Consider the following 21,398-nt stretch of genomic DNA (forward strand, 5'->3'; position numbering starts at 1 on the left):
GATTCATATTCATATTTGTAGTGCAGGAGGGACCTTTATTGTATTATACAATGTTATCGCTGTATTTTGCCCGTTTATGTCAACGTTGATTGAATTTCTGAGTATCTTGAGTTGCATACAGACAGACCCACTGTTGAGCAAATAAGCTCAGCTCATATAATATACTGACCCAACAATGCATTATATTCCCAATATCTCTCAATGGCTCATTGGAGGTTTGTGTCTGTGTTTGTGTTCCATGTGTTTCGCAGACATATTTACAGTTTTAAGGTGCTTGTGTTGAAGTGAGTAACACAGCCAGATGTGGTCTTGTTTAGATATCAGTGTCTCGTGTGGATTGCGTAAGGAATGTGACTGCACAGTACATGCTCTAAACCGCTTCACTCTCAGGAACAGTGGTGGGGAATCTGGCATGGGCACAAAACAGGAGAAAGAAAGCATTTATTGCTATTATCAAATTAAGAACAGAAAAAAGCAAGAGGAAGTGTGAGATAGTTTTCCTATATGTTTGTATGAACTCCAAATGAAATAATAATCTAAATTCATGGGTAGGATAGAATAAACGCTTCCTGCTATTACAGAGGGAGGCAGAAGGAATCACTCTTATATTCTGTGGGATGGGTGGGAAGGATAGAGGGATAGTGAAATGAGTCTCTGTGGATGGAAGGTTACTGGAGTAGATCTGGAACCACGACATCCAATTATACCCAGAAGGTGATGATGAGGTCACAGTAGCTTCTGGGGGGGGGGTTCATTGTGGTTGGTTAACCGTACCGTGCCTTTTCATTGGCAAGGGCCAGGCGGCGGATGTTAGCCACACAGCCAGCGGCAGCTTCCTGAAGGACCTCGTCAGTGGAGCCCATCATACCCAACAGGAGCTACAGTACAGGGAGAGAGAGGAGAGGACAGGACAGGTTTAAAGTCGCTAATGTAACAATCTGTTCATTCTCATTCAATATCATGATAAAGGTGTTGGTAAATCAATGGGGATATGGCATTTACATTAAATGTATTCATTTTGAGGACACAAAGTATCAAGTAGTTAGCTCATGGTCAGCACTACAACTCACGATTGCTGAGAAATGCAAAGTCTGTATACAGTAGCTGTGAGTAGTCTGTGTCAGGCTGCAGTGGCGTGTCTCTCTGTGTGTCCTGTTTTAACTTCCTAACCAGGCCATGAGCATGGGGCATGGGCTACAGCTGCAAGCCGCACATGCCTGCCTGTCTCTGCCTCTCTCTGCAAAGTTTGTTCAGATGAAAGCGTCTGTCTAGCAGGCAGCAGCGTGGCTACGCATTAAAAACCTGAGCACGAAGCAACCACACTACTTGACATCCTTCCACTGCTCCAAAGGTCAGATTATATCCGACTATTACTGCCACTTGTATAATGGATCTGCTGTTTGATCTGTTTGTAGAACATTGGGTTTTTCTCTCCCCAGAAATTCTGCTTTTTTTGGGCCCCACATTTTGGGTTTTACATCAAAATAATACATTAAAACGTTTTTATTGTGTTCAAAAGAGTTCCTTATTATACTGTCACAACATGTAAACCTTTGGAGATGGAAAAGCCTGTCAATAAAACCCACTGTGGCTATGGTATAGCATGGGTTTTAGTATGGTATCTTTGCCTATTTTCGTGAGCAAAAAGTGACTCCATCAAGCTTGTGGGCAGCTGTAGTCCCAAATCAAAATACAAGTAAATGCAGGCACAAACACTCCGGCGCAATGGACATTTTAAATTTGTTCAATGTGTGCTCCTTCATGAAATCACAATGTTGTACAATTGAGCTCTCTTAAGCCACACTCAACTTAGTTTGGAGGCTTTCTGGTTTGCATCAATAATGAACGAAACAGGCTAATTTAAATCTCAAAACGAAACATTCGAAAGCTCACGAATCCCAAACAAATGATTACTTGACAGTGCATTAATCATACAGTATATTCTAGATAGTTTTCAGGCTCTACATTGAGGCCTAACTCAAAAGTAAGCTTCAAAGCTGTAAAATGGCAAGTTTTGTTCTTGAAATCTTGTATAGCAAGAATATGTTGACGCAGGCTTGGCAGGGGTGTTTGAACAGCCAACCAATTGTGTCCCAACTTGTCAATGTTGAAACAACACATCCTGTCATAATAATAATAATAATATGCCATTTATCATCTGGGGATCCTTTAAGCACAGCAAACAATATTCTAGACAGTGTCCTGTGTACAAAGGAAATGATCCTAAGACCTTCTTAAACACCTAAATCCTCTCATTGAATAGATTCAGACATTTCATGAAAGTGTGCCTGCCTCTCCAATGGTTTCACTCCCTGTCTCTGTGCCTTATGAAGGAGAGAGCTTTAGTTATTCAGCCTGACTTCACTTGTATGTCTCTTGTCTCTCTCTGTCTCTCTCGATTGGTGGGCGTATAATGCAAACCTCTCTCTTCCTCTCTCTCTCACTCGATTGGTGGGCGTATAATGCAAACGTCTAGCAACCCAAAGGTTGCGTGTTCGAATCTCATCACCACAACTTTAGCTACTTAGCATGTTAGCTAATCCTTCCCCTAACCCTAACCCATTTAGCTAACCCTTCCCCTAATCCTAACCCTAATGTTAACCATTTAACTTGACTCCTAACCTTAACCTTAACCCTTAGCCTAGCTAATGTTCGCCACCTAGCCACCTAGCTAACGTTAGCCATAAAAAATTGGAATTCGTATCATATCATATGTTTTTCAAATTCATAACATATTGTGCGAATTGCAATTCGTAACATATCATACAAATTGTAATTTGTAACGTACACTACATGACTCAAAGTATGTGGACACCTGCTCGTCGAACATCTCATTCCAAAATCATGGGCATTAATATGGAGTTGGTCCCCCCTTTGCTGCTATAACAGGGTTGAGGTCAGGGCTCTGTGCAGGCCAGTCAAGTTCTTCCACATCGAACTCGACAAACCATTTCTGTATGGACCTCGCTTTATACACAGGGGCATTGTCATGCTGAAACAGGAAAGGGCCTTCCCCAAACTGTTGCAACAAGGTTGGAAGCACAGAATCGTCTAGAATGTCATTGTATGCTGTTAACAGCCCCAGATCATTATTCCTCCTCCACCAAACTTTACAGTTGGCACTATGCATTTGGGCAGGTAGCGTTCTCCTGGCATCTGCCAAACCCAGATTAGTTCGTCGGACTGCCAGATGGTGAAGCGTGATTCATCACTCCAGAGAACGTGTTTCCACTGCTCCAGAGTCCAATGACGGCGAACTTTACACCACTCCAGCCGACGCTTGGCATTGCACATGGTGATCTTAGGCTTGTGTGCGGCTGCTCGGCCATGGAAACCCATGAAGCTCCCAACGAACAGTTCTTGTGCTGACGTTGCTTCCAGAGGCAGTTTGGAACTCGGTAGTGAGGGTTGCAACCGAGGACAGGCGATATTTATGCGCTACGCGCTTCAGCACTCGGCGGTCCCGTTCTGTGAGCTTGTGTGGCCTACCACTTCGCGGCTGAGCCGTTGTTGCTCCAAGACGTTTCCACTTCACAATAACAACACTTACATTTGACCGGGGCAGCTCTAGCAGGGCAGAAATTTGACTAACTGACTTGGAAAGGTGGCATCCTATGACGGTGCCATGTTGAAAGTCACTGACCTCTTCAGTAAGGCCAATCTACTGCCAATGTTTGTCTATGGAGATTGCATGGCAGTGTTTTAGATTATATACACCTGTCAGCAACGGGTGTGGCTGAAATAGCTGAATCCACAAATTTGAAGGGGTGTCCACATACTTTTGTATATATAGTGTATCATACGAACTGGATGATGGACATCCACAAATTAATACATAATATACGAAACGTAACGTATCATACTAAATGAAATGTTTCGGATTTACATCCAGAACAATACGAAATGCTCTGAGACCAGGTTGGATTCTTCTGTCTTTCACATGCAGGGCATTCATCATGGAGATCCTTAATGGAGTTTGTACTGTATCATGAATATAATAGTGTGTGTGTCTGTGTGTGCGCGCGTGTAAAGTACGTCACGCTGCTTGCTTAGCAAGTACCAATTCCTCCTGATTCGGCTCAGACCCAGGACCTCTGGCTTGCTAGCACACATGACTGCCCTCCTGAAGCATCTTACCAGTCGGCGCCACACGAAAAGCTAGCTATTCGCTGGCACAAGTGTGGACACTTAAGGATACGTTTCACAAATTCCCATGTGCTGCATGTGTGTGTGTTTGTACGTGTGTTTTAACGTGAAAATCTGCCTCTAAAGCCATCTAATAGACCCTCACATCATGCATCATTGACTCTTATCTCCATCTATTTGAACCAGCCGGCCATTGGCCCTGACAGTGAGTTTACCACTGGTTGGATCATTACAGGACAGTACTTGTCTCTGTTCTGTTCCCATGCTATCATTGTGTTCATAATGTATGTCAGTGTGAGGTTGAGGTTGAACTCTGACTCTTTCTGTGTTACATGCAAACTAAAAAGGCTGCGTCGCACATTTGTGTGGTTAGCTAGCGGCCTAGCGCAGTGCCAGACAGCAGAGAAAAATACATTCCCAGAATGTTCTGTTCAAAGATAAATAGTGTGAAGGAAAACAGATGAAAGATGAGGCTTCTATCTCCTCTCCGTGTATGAGCAGTGAGCACACAAACTGACACACTCTGGGAGAACATTGACAACCCCCAAAAAGCTGAGAAAATAATACCACCATTCCATTCCCATTCATTCCCTGATTTGGAAAAAATTAAAAATGGATGTTGGCCTATGAATACGGGTCTTTTTCAATGCATCAGTGTATCAGTTAGTATTTCTGTGGCAGTAACATCAGTTTATATGTTTTTTCTATTATGTTTTTAAATAGCATCCAAAACACCTCTGAAACGCAAACGTTATATACACAACGTCCAGAAAACATGCAGCTAGGCTCAGACACAAGTCTCTTTTGTGAAAAGAGAGGATGCCTGCAAAGTGCCAGAAGCAGCGTTTTGCCAACATCATAGCATGTTATTCAGACGTGGCCAAATAAGGTCTCCCCAAGCGCACAGTTATGGGCTAAGATAAGCGTGTCTCTTTGCATTTTTTTCTCTTCCTCCTCCCCAGCTGAGATCTCAAAGACTATAATACACCACTTGTTAGAATATTCCCAAACCATGGTAAAATGAACACTCGCTCTCGCTCGTTCAAGAAATGAATCAGGAGAGTCTGAGGTTTTTAAAACTTCAGAGGGACTCCTGTGAGTCCTGACCTCCTAATAGAGAAGTGAGCTGCAGGAACAGAGCACACTGCTTCCCCTGGCTGCTCTCTGGCTCTCAGGCTGAGCTGGGGAGTGGGAGGCCTTCTCTGCTGCACAGTGTTGCATTAGCATGTGCAATGCATGAACACACACATCCCTCCCATCACACATGGAGGTGTCACAGTGTTAAGTGCTCCGATGTTGGGCTGCTGCTTCCTGAGGAGTCAGGGTCTCTAAATCCCCCAGAAAAGCTCCTGGGTCTGACAACCAACCAGGCATTACAGCCTCAGACCCCTGGTCCTCCTGGCCCAGCGTTCCCATGGATGCATCACAAATGGCACCGTATTACATATGTAGTGCACTACTTTTGACCAGAGCCAAAATTAGTGCACTATATAGGGAATAGGGTGCCATTTGGGACAGACCATCCTGTCCCAAATGCATTCAAATCAATGACTTGGGGGGTTTGACTCGTGGAAAGTTTACTGTACTGTAAGTCCCCCCCCCCCCCATTAAAATAAAAATAAAAAGGGTGGTTGTCCCACTGGCTATCCTAAGTTGAATGCACCAATTTGTAAGTCGCTAAATGACTTAAATGTAAAATGTATCTAAATCTATGCTGGTTCCACACACACACACTACACGCCACACACACCTCTACAGAGGAAGTCCAACCTTAGAGAGCTGCTGGATCTGGACATTCTTCCTCATTCCAGACCAGACTTTAGAGAGAGGCTTGAGTCATAGCGCCAGGCAGGCCTAACACATAACACACTAGGTATTTCATACATACAGTTGCTAGCTGCAGAGAGCAGCTCCAGTGGTGAATACTAGTGGTATCATCTGCTCACCACATCCAGTCCACAACCTGAAATCCTGTTACAGATAGAGCATGACTAAGAGGAAACTTCAGAAATCTTTCTTCTGAGATGCTGCAGTGTTTGAAATTCTGACTGCTGCTCTCACTCTCACTCCTTCCCTCCCTTTATTTATTCTCTCCCCTCTCTCCCTTTTCTTGTTCACTAGTTCAGTTTGAGTGTGTAGAGCACAGAAAATGAAAACAAACACCAACAGTGCAAAGCAAAGCGCACGAGTGGAGTAAAGTGCACGGGTGGAGTGAGTATGCATGGCGACAACAGGAGTGAGTATGCATGGCGACAACAGGAGTGAGTATGCATGGCGACAACAGGAGTGAGTATGCATGGCGACAACAGGAGTGAGTATGCATGGCGACAACAGGAGTGAGTATGCATGGCGACAACAGGAGTGAGTATGCATGGCGACAACAGGAGTGAGTATGCATGGCGACAACAGGAGTGAGTATGCATGGCAACAACAGGAGTGAGTATGCATGGCGACAACAGGAGTGAGTATGCATGGCGACAACAGTGCAAAAGTTTTTCAAATGTAGAGATTTAAAGCCTAAAATACATACCAGTTAGGAGCTGGCAACGGCCATTCTCTGGAAACCTACCATCCGCATTTTGTAATTTACATATTTTTACTTCACAAAGCTTTTCTTATGAAAGAGTCCCTTTAATACAGAAAGCTAGATGAAGCTGTCCACAAGGATTTATGGTTTCAGCAAACAATCCCCAGCCCTCTGGAAGCGATGTAAAGCAAAGAGGAGGGTGTGTTGATTTTGTAAAAGGGACAAAATAAAGCACCATCCTTATAAAACTGTGAGATACCGAGTGTAGATGTCAAATCAAACAGGAAGGATAATTCATCTTGCCGCTTTTTCTGCTTAGCCCTGGTAGACACTTCCTCTGGGAAAGCTAGCGGCCCCTGAATGCTCCTCTTTCCTGAACAAGGCTTGTTCACAGAGCTCTCCAACAGAACCAGGGAACGGAATGCAGGACAAAAGACACAATAACACTATGACAAAAGACACAATAACACTATGACAAAAGACACAATAACAATATGACAAAAGACACAATAACAATATGACAAAAGACACAATAACAATATGACAAAAGACACAATAACACTATGACAAAAGACACAATAACAATATGACAAAAGACACAATAACACTATGACAAAAGACACAATAACACTATGACAAAAGACACAATAACACTATGACAAAAGACACAATAACACTATGACAAAAGACACAATAACACTATGACAAAAGACACAATAACACTATGACAACAGACACAATAACACTATGACAAAAGACACAATAACACTATGACAAAAGACACAATAACACTATGACAAAAGACACAATAACACTATGACAAAAGACACAATAACACTATGAGAAAAGACACAATAACACTATGACAACAGACACAATAACACTATTACAAAAGACACAATAACACTATGACAACAGACACAATAACACTATGACAAAAGACACAATAACACTATGACAAAAGACACAATAACACTATGACAAAAGACACAATAACACTATGACAACAGACACAATAACACTATGACAAAAGACACAATAACACTATGACAACAGACACAATAACACTATGACAAAAGACACAATAACACTATGACAACAGACACAATAACACTATTACAAAAGACACAATAACACTATGACAAAAGACACAATAACACTATGACAAAAGCCACAATAACACTATGACAACAGCCACAATAACACTATGACAAAAGCCACAATAACACTATGACAACAGCCACAATAACACTATGACAACAGAAAGGGAAAGGAAAGGGGGATACCTAGTCAGTTGTACAACTGAATGCATTCAACAAAGACACAATAACACAATGACAAAAAACACACAATAACACTATGACAAAACACACTATAACACAGTGATAAAACACACAATAAATAACACAATGACAAAACACACAATAACACAATGACAAAACACACAATAACATAACACTATGACAAAACACACAATAGCACTATGACAAAACACACAATAAAACAGCGACAAAACACACAATAACAATGACCAAACACATGATAACACAGTGACAAAACACAATAACAAAACACACGATAACACAGTGACAAAACACGTGATAACACCATGACAAAACACACAATGACAAAACACACGATAACACCATGACAAAACACACAATAACACAATGACATAAAGCACAAGACTGAGTCATTCTGAAAAATGTGGACAGAAACAAAACCTCATTTTGTACGCCTAATGAAATCACCAAGGCAAACACGCAGTAAAACATGTTGTGGTATTTATTCTGCTCATATAATGATGTTTTCATATTTTTCATGCAATATTACAAGTTGCTTTAAGGTTTTAATACAGTTTATGAAATTTGAAGAGATGCAATGAAATGGCGTTTGGATATTTTTAAGACCGAGGGACATAAAAAAAGAGAGAGAAAACTCAGACGGGTCACTAATGTGTTTTCCAGTGTAAAATACTTTCTTTTCAATGCCTAATTTCCTCTGCTAAGCTTAGGGGACTGAGTTATACACCATTAAGAATGCTGGGGAGGAAAGTTACATACAGTACAGAACAGAATGTTAGGAGAGATGGAGAGTGAGAGAAAATCCTACAAAATGATTATACAACTTGTGGGTGTACATGTTTTGAGAGCTTTTCAATGGCAGAGAAAGGCCCTTTGAAATACGGTTGCAATAATACAAGAGGCAGTCTTTAATTTTACACTGGGCCGTAAATTACACCGACTGTACAGACAGAGAGCCCAGCATCAGTCCTTGATAAACCCTTCTCAAACCCAGAAAAAAACTAAAACGACAGGAAATATTGTTCTAACACATTCTATGTCACACCAATCCATAGATCAGAAGCAGGATGTACAGAACACAGCTAGGCCTTAATGCCTCTCTCAGTGTTTAACTACTGACAGGCTCTTGTGTCATAATGTTTCGCAATGTTTCCTAGGGATCAGACAGGTATACATCAGCCGACTGTTAGTATGAACCCAGTCAGACTGAAACAATGCAGCCGCCTGTGTGTTTCCTTTCACCGGTCAGATTAAGAACAAATTAAACACGCAATAGAGGTGTAACGTAACGTGGCCTGCCTTTTTTTTCTTCTCGTAATTAAGCTCTTTATAATCCCAAAATACATTTTGGAGTTGTGTTGAAACAATTCACTCTGCACTGGTACATTAATAAGGGCAAACAGAAAGAGACTGATTAAAAGGGTGTTATGCAGGGCATGCAGATACACACACGAACATACGTACACACTCACAAGAAAACATGCGTACGTACGTACACACACACACACAAACACACCCACACAGCTGTCTGGTTTTTGTGGTGGCTTGAACTACAAAAAAACATTATTCTTAATGACTTTTGCAAAATTGGACATTACTCTTTCGGAACACCCAATGTTCAGTCCAGCTACCAATTATGGCTAGTGTTGAACCACATTCACTGCAACAGTAGATCAAGCTAAAGTACACCATTAAATGAACATGGGAAAAAATATTTGGCTGCAATGGCAGAACCCCTTCATAATTTACATCGCAGTTGTTGTCGAAAAAAAAAGATGGTTAACCCTATGTGGTCACAAAAGATTTCTCATGTGAAAATCTCCTTCTGAAAGTAATGTGACAAAAAACAAAAAAACAAAAAACAGGAACATTTCCCCAAACATTGCATTACGCCGTTCTCTCCAACATGACATTAAATACAGTTTTAATCTAAACAGAAAATCTTTACATCAATGTCAAGTATAAATATAAACATGACTAGTTTCGAAAAAGTCCTGGAAAATGAAATTAATTAATCTGTATGAAACACTCACTGTTCTCTATACTCAGTCACTTATGGATTAGAACCAAGCAACTGTAACAATGTAGCTTAGACTGTTTCTAACTTAGTAGATGTTCTTCTCAATGAAGCAGTGCTTTCATTTGAAAGTATATCCACCATAACATAGTGTTGTTCTCATTGGCCCTGTTCCTTGGCCTAAAACATGTCACTGCCACATTCTGCTCTCATGTCTAGGGACAACTCTTAGCAACAGTTACCCAAGATACAGCCTTTTGACTTGCTCTGTAATGGCATCTAGGGTTTACAAGGGAAGTGGCACTTCGCACACACTGAGTTGTTTGCTTTTCTGAATTCCCATGACAGTAAGAATGTGGAGTCATGTTTCAGACAAGAATAAAACTACCTTTGTTTCTGCTCCTTTGGTCAAAGGCTCTGAAAATAGTTACAGGTTTTCAAAGTTTCCTACCAATGTTTTCACACATCACTAAAACATAGTAGAGTGATGGGGCTCCAAGCCTTTTTCATCAATGCTGATGAAGTATGTTGTCTCAAATTACCAACTAAAACTGCAAAAACTAACACTATGTGCAATAACAGTATGCTGAAAATATATTATATAAATATACATTTAAAGAAATTCTATGAAGGTGTGAGGAGAATGTTTGAAAATAATTTCATAGTGAAATAGCACATGTTTTAAATTTCACACGGAAACCATATTTTCACATGTATTAGAATTCACATGTTAACACCACCTTGTTCACATGTGAGAAGAAAAACATGTTTTCACCTCACATGTGAATTGAAGTTGCACATGTGGAATTTGCAGTTTCACATGTTAAAAACGTTCCCATGTGAAAATCAGATATGCAGTTTCACGTGAAAAACCTTTTTTTAATCACATTGTCTGAAACCGCAGACGACACCATTTTGTATACATCTGGCCCTTCATTGGACACTGTGTTAACAAACCTCCAAACGAGCTTCAATGCCATACAACAATCCTTCAGTAGCCTTCAACTGCTCTTAAACACTAGTAAAACTAAATGCATGCTTTTCAATCGAACGCTGCTAGCACCCGCCCACCCGACTAGAATCACCACTCTCGACGGGTCTGACCTAGAGTATGTGGACAACTACAAATATCTAGGTGTCTGGTTAGACTGTAAACTCAACTTCCAGACTCACATAAAGAATCTCCAATCCAAAGTTAAATCTAGAATCGGCTTCCTATTTCGCAACAAAGCCTCCTTCACTCATGCTGCCAAACATGCCCTCGTAAAACTGACTATCCTACCGATCCTTGACTTCGGCGATGTCATTTATAAAATAGCCTCCAACACTCTACTCAGCAAATTGGATGTAGTCTATCACAGTGCCATCCGTTTTGTCTCCAAAGCCCCATACACTACCCACCACTGTGACCTGTACGCTCTTGTTGGCTGGTCCTCACTACATGTTCGTCGTCAAACCCACTGGCTCCAGGCCATCTATAAATCACTGCTAGGCAAATCCCCGCCTTATCTTAGCTCATTGGTCACCATAGCAGCACCCACCCGTAGTCTGCGCTCCAGCAGGTATATCTCACTGGTCATTCCCAAAGCCAACACCTCCTTTGGCCGCCATTCCTTCCAGTTCTCTGCTGCCAATGACTGGAACGAATTGCAAAAATCTCTGAAGCTGGAGACTCTTATCTCCCTCAATAACTTTAAGCATCAGTTGTCAGAGCACCTTACCGATCACTGCACCTGTACACAGCCCATCTGAAATTAGCCCACCCAACTACCTCATCCCTATATTGTTATTTAATTTGCTCTTTTGCACCCCAGTATCTCTATTTGCACATAATCTCTTGCACATCTAGCATTCCAGTGTTAATACTATTGTAATTATTCTGCACTATAGCCTATTTATTGCCTTACCTCCATAACTTGCTACATTTGCACACACTGTATATATATTTTCTGTTGTATTTCTGACTTTATGTTTTTTTTTTTACCCCATATGTAACTCTGTGTTGTTTTTGTTGCACTACTTTGCTTTGTCTTGGCCAGGTCGCAGTTGTAAATGAGAACCTGTTCTCAACTGGCTTACCTGGTTAAATAAAGGTGAAAAAAAAAAAAAAAAAAACCTTCAAAATACACTGAAAACATAATCTATACAGCCGAAAACAACAACACAATGTCAAAACAAGTTGACTTTGAGGTTAAAGAAAGTGTGTTTATCAATATACCTGATTTTGCAAACCGATACTTTGGACAATATCAAAACGGCAACATTCTTGTAAGGCTTTTTGTATAAAAACTATTAAATTACAGCTCAATTTGAGCAAATTACGAATATGCGATAATCGTGATTAATCACAGCAAATGTTCTGAATCAAATCAATAACATTTTATTTGTCACATGCTTCGTAAACAACAGGTGTAGACTAACAGTAAAATGTTTACGGTCCCTTCCCAACAATGCAGAGAGAGAGAAAATAGAGAAATAATAGAAAAGTTATAACATGTAATAATAAAAGTAATAATAAATACGATAACTTGGCTATATACAGTGGGGAAAAAAGTATTTAGTCAGCCACCAATTGTGCAAGTTCTCCCACTTAAAAAGATGAGAGAGGCCTGTAATTTTCATCATAGGTACACGTCAACTATGACAGACAAATTGAGGGAAAAAAATCCAGAAAATCACATTGTAGGATTTTTTATGAATTTATTTGCAAATTATGGTGGAAAATAAGTATTTGGTCACCTACAAACAAGCAATATTTCTGGCTCTCACAGACCTGTAACTTCTTCTTTAAGAGGCTCCTCTGTCCTCCACTCGTTACCTGTATTAATGGCACCTGTTTGAACTTGTTATCAGTATAAAAGACACCTGTCCACAACCTCAAACAGTCACACTCCAAACTCCACTATGGCCAAGACCAAAGAGCTGTCAAAGGACACCAGAAACAAAATTGTAGACCTGCACCAGGCTGGGAAGACTGAATCTGCAATAGGTAAGCAGCTTGGTTTGAAGAAATCAACTGTGGGAACAATTATTAGGAAATGGAAGACATACAAGACCACTGACAATCTCCCTCGATCTGGGGCTCCACGCAAGATCTCACCCCGTAGGGTCAAAATTATCACAAGAACGGTGAGCAAAAATCCCAGAACCACACGGGGGGACCTAGTGAATGACCTGCAGAGAGCTGGGACCAAAGTAACAAAGCCTACCATCAGTAACACACTACGCCGCCAGGGACTCAAATCCTGTAGTGCCAGACGTGTCCCCCTGCTTAAGCCAGTACATGTCCAGGCCCGTCTGAAGTTTGCTAGAGTGCATTTGGATGATCCAGAAGAGGATTGGGAGAATGTCATATGGTCAGATGAAACCAAAATAGAACTTTTTGGTAAAAACTCAACTCTCGTGTTTGGAGGACAAAGAATGCTGAGTTGCATCCAAAGAACACCATACCTACTGTGAAGCATGGGGGTGGAAACATCATGCTTTGGGGCTGTTTTTCTGCAAAGGGACCAGGATGACTGATCTGTGTAAAGGAAAGAATGAATGGGGCCATGTATCGTGAGATTTTGAGTGAAAACCTCCTTCCATCAGCAAGGGCATTGAAGATGAAACGTGGCTGGGTCTTTCAGCATGACAATGATCCCAAACACACCGCACGGGCAACGAAGGAGTGGCTTCTTAAGAAGCATTTCAAGGTCCTGGAGTGGCCTAGCCAGTCTCCAGATCTCAACCCCATAGAAAATCTTTGGAGGGAGTTGAAAGTCCGTGTTGCCCAGCGACAGCCCCAAAACATCACTGCTCTAGAGGAGATCTGCATGGAGGAATGGGCCAAAATACCAGCAACAGTGTGTGAAAACCTTGTGAAGACTTACAGAAAACGTTTGACCTGTGTCATTGCCAACAAAGGGTATATAACAAAGTATTGAGAAACTTTTGTTATTGACCAAATACTTATTTTCCACCATAATTTGCAAATAAATTCATACAATGTGATTTTCTGGATTTTTTTCTTCTCATTTTGTCTGTCATAGTTGACGTGTACCTATGATGAAAATTACAGGCCTCTCTCATCTTTTTAAGTGGGAGAACTTGCACAATTGGTGGCTGACTAAATACTTTTTTCCCCCCACTGTACATGGGGTACCAGTACCGGGTCGATGTGCAGGGGTACGAGGTAATTGAGGTAGATACTGTATGTACATATAACTAGGAATAAAGTGACTAGGAAACAGGATAGATAATAAACAGTAACAGCAGCATACAGCATACATTTAGGTTGGAGTCATTAAAACTTGTTTTTCAACCACTCCACAAATTTCTTGTTAACAAACTATAGTTTTGGCAAGTCGGTTAGGACATCTACTTTGTGCATGACACAAGTCATTTTTTGAACAATTGTTTACAGACAGATTATTTCACTTATAATTCAATGTATCACATTATAACATGTAATAATAAAAGTAATAATAAATACGATAACTTGGCTATATACAGTGGGGAAAAAAGTATTTAGTCAGCCACCAATTGTGCAAGTTCTCCCACTTAAAAAGATGAGAGAGGCCTGTAATTTTCATCATAGGTACACGTCAACTATGACAGACAAATTGAGGGAAAAAAATCCAGAAAATCACATTGTAGGATTTTTTATGAATTTATTTGCAAATTATGGTGGAAAATAAGTATTTGGTCACCTACAAACAAGCAATATTTCTGGCTCTCACAGACCTGTAACTTCTTCTTTAAGAGGCTCCTCTGTCCTCCACTCGTTACCTGTATTAATGGCACCTGTTTGAACTTGTTATCAGTATAAAAGACACCTGTCCACAACCTCAAACAGTCACACTCCAAACTCCACTATGGCCAAGACCAAAGAGCTGTCAAAGGACACCAGAAACAAAATTGTAGACCTGCACCAGGCTGGGAAGACTGAATCTGCAATAGGTAAGCAGCTTGGTTTGAAGAAATCAACTGTGGGAACAATTATTAGGAAATGGAAGACATACAAGACCACTGACAATCTCCCTCGATCTGGGGCTCCACGCAAGATCTCACCCCGTAGGGTCAAAATTATCACAAGAACGGTGAGCAAAAATCCCAGAACCACACGGGGGACCTAGTGAATGACCTGCAGAGAGCTGGGACCAAAGTAACAAAGCCTACCATCAGTAACACACTACGCCGCCAGGGACTCAAATCCTGTAGTGCCAGACGTGTCCCCCCTGCTTAAGCCAGTACATGTCCAGGCCCGTCTGAAGTTTGCTAGAGTGCATTTGGATGATCCAGAAGAGGATTGGGAGAATGTCATATGGTCAGATGAAACCAAAATAGAACTTTTTGGTAAAAACTCAACTCTCGTGTTTGGAGGACAAAGAATGCTGAGTTGCATCCAATGAACACCATACCTACTGTGAAGCATGGGGGTGGAAACATCATGCTTTGGGGCTGTTTTTCTGCAAAGGGACCAGGATGACTGATCTGTGTAAAGGAAAGAATGAATGGGGCCATGTATCGTGAGATTTTGAGTGAAAACCTCCTTCCATCAGCAAGGGCATTGAAGATGAAACGTGGCTGGGTCTTTCAGCATGACAATGATCCCAAACACACTGCCCGGGCAACGAAGGAGTGGCTTCTTAAGAAGCATTTCAAGGTCCTGGAGTGGCCTAGCCAGTCTCCAGATCTCAACCCCATAGAAAATCTTTGGAGGGAGTTGAAAGTCCGTGTTGCCCAGCGACAGCCCCAAAACATCACTGCTCTAGAGGAGATCTGCATGGAGGAATGGGCCAAAATACCAGCAACAGTGTGTGAAAACCTTGTGAAGACTTACAGAAAACGTTTGACCTGTGTCATTGCCAACAAAGGGTATATAACAAAGTATTGAGAAACTTTTGTTATTGACCAAATACTTATTTTCCACCATAATTTGCAAATAAATTCATTAAAAATCATACAATGTGATTTTCTGGATTATTTTTTCTCATTTTGTCTGTCATAGTTGACATGTACCTATGATGAAAATTACAGGCCTCTCTCATCTTTTTAAGTGGGAGAACTTGCACAATTGGTGGCTGACTAAATACTTTTTTCCCCCCACTGTACATGGGGTACCAGTACCGGGTCGATGTGCAGGGGTACGAGCTAATTGAGGTAGATACTGTATGTACATATAACTAGGAATAAAGTGACTAGGAAACAGGATAGATAATAAACAGTAACAGCAGCATACAGCATACATTTAGGTTGGAGTCATTAAAACTTGTTTTTCAACCACTCCACAAATTTCTTGTTAACAAACTATAGTTTTGGCAAGTCGGTTAGGACATCTACTTTGTGCATGACACAAGTCATTTTTTGAACAATTGTTTACAGACAGATTATTTCACTTATAATTCAATGTATCACAATTCCAGTGGGTCAAAGTTTACATACACTAAATTGACTGTGCCTGTAACAGCTTGGAAAATTCCAGAAAATGATGTCATGGCTTTAGAAGCTTCTGATAGGCTAATTGACATAATTTGAGTCAACTGGAAGTGTACCTGTGGATGTATTTCAAAGCCTACCTTCAAACAGTGCCTCTTTGCTTGACATCATGGGGAAATGAAAAGAAATCACACAAGACCTCAGAAAAAACCTCCACAAGTCTGGTTCATCCTTGGGAGCAATTTCAAAACACCTGAAGGTACCACGTTCATCTGTACAAACAATAGTACGCAAGTATAAACACCATGGGACCACGCAGCCGTCATACTGCTCAGGAAGGAGACGTGTTCTGTCTCCTAGGGATGAACGTACTTTGGTGTGAAAAGTGCAAATCAATCCCAGAACAACAGCAAAGGACCTTGTGAAGATGCTGGAGGAAACAGGTACACAAGTATCTATATCCACAGTAAAACGAGTCCTATATCGACATAACCTGAAAGGCCGCTCAGCAAGGAAGAAGCCACTGCTCCAAAACCGCCATAAAAAAGCCAGACTACGGTTTGCAACTGCACATGGGGACAAAGATCTTACTTTTTGGAGAAATGTCCTCTGGTCTGATGAAACAAAAATATAAATGTTTGGCCATAATGACCATCGTTATGTTTGGAGGAAAGGGGGATACCTTGCAAGCCGAGGAACACCATCCCAACCGTGAAGCACGGGGGTGGCAGCATCATGCTGTGGGGGTGCTTTGCTGCAGGAGGGACTGGTGCACTTCACAAAATAGATGGCATTATGAGGAAGGAAGATTATGTGGATATATTGAAGCAACATCTCAAGACATCAGTCAGGAAGTTAAAGCTTGGTCGCAAATGGGTCATCCAAATGGAAAATGACCTCAAGCATACTTCCAAAGTTGTGGCAAAATGGCTTAAGGACAACAAAGTCAAGGTATTGGAGTGGCCATCACAAAGCCCTGACCTCAGTCCTATAGAAAATTTTGGCCAGAACTGAAAAAGCGTGTGCGAGCAAGGAGGCCTACAAACCTGACTCCGTCAGGAGGAATGGGCCAAAATTCACCCAACTTATTGTGGGAAGCTTGTGGAAGGCTACCCGAAACGTTTGACCCAAGTTAAACAATTTAAAGGCAATGCTACCAAATACTAATTGAGTGTATGTAAACTTCTGACCCACTGGGAATGTGATTAAAGAAATAAAAGCTGAAATAAATCATTCTCTCTACTATTATTCTGACATTTCACATTCTTAAAATAAAGTGGTGATCCTAACTGACCTAATACAGGGAATTTTTACTAGGATTAAATGTCAGGAATTGTGAAAAACTGAGTTTAAATGTATTTGGCTAAAGTGTATGTAAACTTCCGACTCCAACTGTATGTGATGAGTCAAAATATTTAGTGCCCTGCAAGTTTTTTAACTATTTAACTAACTATTTAGCAGTCTTATGGCTTGGGGGTAGAACAGGGTTCTTCAATTCCGGTCCTGGAGGGCCGAAACACTTCTGTTTTTTATTTCTACCTGGTAGTTAATTGCACTCACCTGGTGTCCCAGGTCTGAATTAGCCCCTGATTAGAAGGACAGGATGAAAAACAGAGGTGTTTCGGCCCTCCAGGACCGGAATTGAAGAACCCTGGGGTAGAAGCTGTTCAGGGTCCTGTTGGTTCCAGACTTGGTGCATCGGTACCGCTTGCCGTGCGGTAGCATAGAGAACCGTCTATGACTTGGGTGACTGGAGTCTAAGACAATTTTTAGGGCCTTCCTCTGACACTGCCTGGTATAGAGGTCCTGGATGGCAGGGAGCTAGGTCCCAGTGATGTACAGGGCCGTACACACTACTCTCTGTAGTAGCTTGCGGTCGGATCCCAAGCAGTTGCCATACCAAGCGGTGATGCACCCAGTCAAGATGCTCTCAATGGTGCACCTATATAACGTTTGAGGATCTGAGGGCCTATGCCAAATTTGTTCAGCCTCCTGAGGGGGAAGAGGCGTTGTTGTGCCCTCTTCACGACTGTGTTGGTGTGTGTGGACCATTATAGATCCTTAGTGATGTGGACACCGAAGAACTTGAAACTCTCGACCCGCTCCCCTACAGCCCCGTCAATGTGAATGGGGGCGTGCTTAGCCCGCCGTTTCCTGTAGTCCACGATCAGCTCCTTTGTCTTGCTGAGGTTGTTGTCCTGGCACCACACTGCCAGGACTCTGACTTCCTCCCTATAGGCTGTTTCATCATCGTCGTCAGCAAACGTAATGATGGTGTTGGAGTCGTGAGCGGCCAAGCAGTTGTGGGTGAACATGGAGTACAGGAGGGGACTAAGCACACACCGCTGAGGGGCCCCCGTGTTGAGGGTCAGTGTGGCAGTGTTGTACCCTCTCCACCTGGGGGCGGACCGTCAGGAAGTCCAGCATCCAGTTTCAGAGGGAGGTGTTCAGTCCCAATTTAGTGATGAGCTTAGAGGGGACTATGGTGTTGAATGCTGAGCTGTAGTTAATGAACAGCAATCTCACATACAGTTGGTGTACCTCTTGTCCAGGAGGGAGTGGGCAGTGTGGAGTGCAATAGAGATTGCGTCATCTGTGGATCTGTTGGGGCGGTATGTGAATTGGAGCGTGTCCAGGGTGTTTGGGATGATGGCGTTGATGTGAGCCATGACCAGCCTTTCAAACCATTTCATGGCTACAGATGTGAGTGCTACGGGGCGATAGTCATTTAGACAGGTTACCTTGGCGTTCTTGGGCACAGGGACTATGGTGGTCTGCTTGAAACATGTAGGTATTATGGACGGGGTCAGGGAGAGGTTGAAAATGTCAGCGAAGACACGTTTGAAAGCACTAGTTGATATTGAAATGTGGAAATGCACATGTGAAACTGTACCGGACATGAGTCGACTGCGACTTTAAAATTAGTGTTGGTCGAATGGTCATGACGTTGGTTTCTCTCGCGGGAGACCTGGGTCCTAATCCCCCCAGTTGCAAAAGCACACGTGAAATGTATAATATCACATGTGAAATGTTGGGAAAGCAAATTAGAGCTCTGCTACCCGACACAAGCCCTACGGCCCTGACAATATACAGTGGGGAAAAAAAATATTTAGTCAGAAACCAATTGTGCAAGTTCTCCCACTTAAAAAGATGAGAGAGGCCTGTAATTTTCATCATAGGTACACGTCAACTATGACAGACAAATTGAGGAAAAAAAATCCAGAAAATCACATTGTAGGATTTTTAATGAATTTATTTGCAAATTATGGTGGAAAATAAGTATTTGGTCACCTACAAACAAGCAAGATTTCTGGCTCTCACAGACCTGTAACTTCTTCTTTAAGAGGCTCCTCTGTCCTCCACTCGTTACCTGTATTAATGGCACCTGTTTGAACTTGTTATCAGTATAAAAGACACCTGTCCACAACCTCAAACAGTCACACTCCAAACTCCACTATGGCCAAGACCAAAGAGCTGTCAAAGGACACCAGAAACAAAATTGTAGACCTGCACCAGGCTGGGAAGAGTGAATCTGCAATAGGTAAGCAGCTTGGTTTGAAGAAATCAACTGTGGGAGCAATTATTAGGAAATGGAAGACATACAAGACCACTGATAATCTCCCTCGATCTGGGGCTCCACGCAAGATCTCACCCCGTGGGGTCAAATTGATCACAAGAACGGTGAGCAAAAATCCCAGAACCACACGGGGGGACCTAGTGAATGACCTGCAGAGAGCTGGGACCAAAGTAACAAAGCCTACCATCAGTAACACACTACGCCGCCAGGGACTCAAATCCTGCAGTGCCAGACGTGTCCCCCTGCTTAAGCCAGTACATGTCCAGGCCCGTCTGAAGTTTGCTAGAGTGCATTTGGATGATCCAGAAGAGGATTGGGAGAATGTCATATGGTCAGATGAAACCAAAATATAACTTTTTGGTAAAAACTCAACTCGTCGTGTTTGGAGGACAAAGAATGCTGAGTTGCATCCAATGAACACCATACCTACTGTGAAGCATGGGGGTGGAAACATCATGCTTTGGGGCTGTTTTTCTGCAAAGGGACCAGGACGACTGATCCGTGTAAAGGAAAGAATGAATGGGGCCATGTATCGTGAGATTTTGAGTGAAAACCTCCTTCCATCAGCAAGGGCATTGAAGATGAAACGTGGCTGGGTCTTTCAGCATGACAATGATCCCAAACACACCGCCCGGGCAACGAAGGAGTGGCTTCGTAAGAAGCATTTCAAGGTCCTGGAGTGGCCTAGCCAGTCTCCAGATCTCAACCCCATAGAAAATCTTTGGAGGGAGTTGAAAGTCCGTGTTGCCCAGCGACAGCCCCAAAACATCACTGCTCTAGAGGAGATCTGCATGGAGGAATGGGCCAAAATACCAGCAACAGTGTGTGAAAACCTTGTGAAGACTTACAGAAAACGTTTGACCTGTGTCATTGCCAACAAAGGGTATATAACAAAGTATTGACAAAACTTTTGTTATTGACCAAATACTTATTTTCCACCATAATTTGCAAATAAATTCATTAAAAATCCTATAATGTGATTTTCTGGATTTTTTTTTCTCATTTTGTCTTTCATAGTTGACGTGTACCTATGATGAAAAGTACAGGCCTCTCTCATCTTTTTAAGTGGGAGAACTTGCACAATTGGTGGCTGACTAAATACTTTTTTGCCCCACTGTACATTGAGTTAGGGCCGGGTAGGGCCTGTTTTTTCATCAATAACTAGGGTACTTGCAGGGCTCGGTTATCACTAAATTGATCACTAACATTTTGAAGCTGAGCCATTTGTGCGTGCTCTGCTGCGCAGTACAATTATATCTGAATAAGATTATAACATGGTGAGAAGTGCTTCCAACCTCGTCAAATATAAGACAGGAGAGATTATTAACAATGTTCCTTGAATTATGTTGAGTTTAGAGTGACGAAAAATAGCTAACAGCCAACTGCTCTCTCATGTCTCTTCATTGA

At 42.0% G+C, this 21,398-nt stretch overlaps 1 protein-coding gene across 1 annotated transcript in view; it reads right to left on the minus strand.

Moving 5' to 3' along the window:
* Positions 1 to 424: 424 nt before the first annotated feature.
* Positions 425 to 21,398, minus strand: part of LOC121549948 (outer dynein arm-docking complex subunit 2) — a 98,731-nt gene continuing 77,757 nt past the window's right edge. Inside the window, exon 20 of the mRNA XM_041861950.2 lies at positions 425 to 878. Coding sequence (XP_041717884.1) covers positions 765 to 878 — 114 coding nt within the window. The 3' untranslated portion in view covers positions 425 to 764. The remainder of the gene's footprint in view (positions 879 to 21,398) is intronic.

The sequence above is a fragment of the Coregonus clupeaformis genome, chromosome 34 (genome assembly GCF_020615455.1).
Source record: "Coregonus clupeaformis isolate EN_2021a chromosome 34, ASM2061545v1, whole genome shotgun sequence".
Classification (NCBI taxonomy): Eukaryota; Metazoa; Chordata; class Actinopteri; order Salmoniformes; family Salmonidae; genus Coregonus; species Coregonus clupeaformis.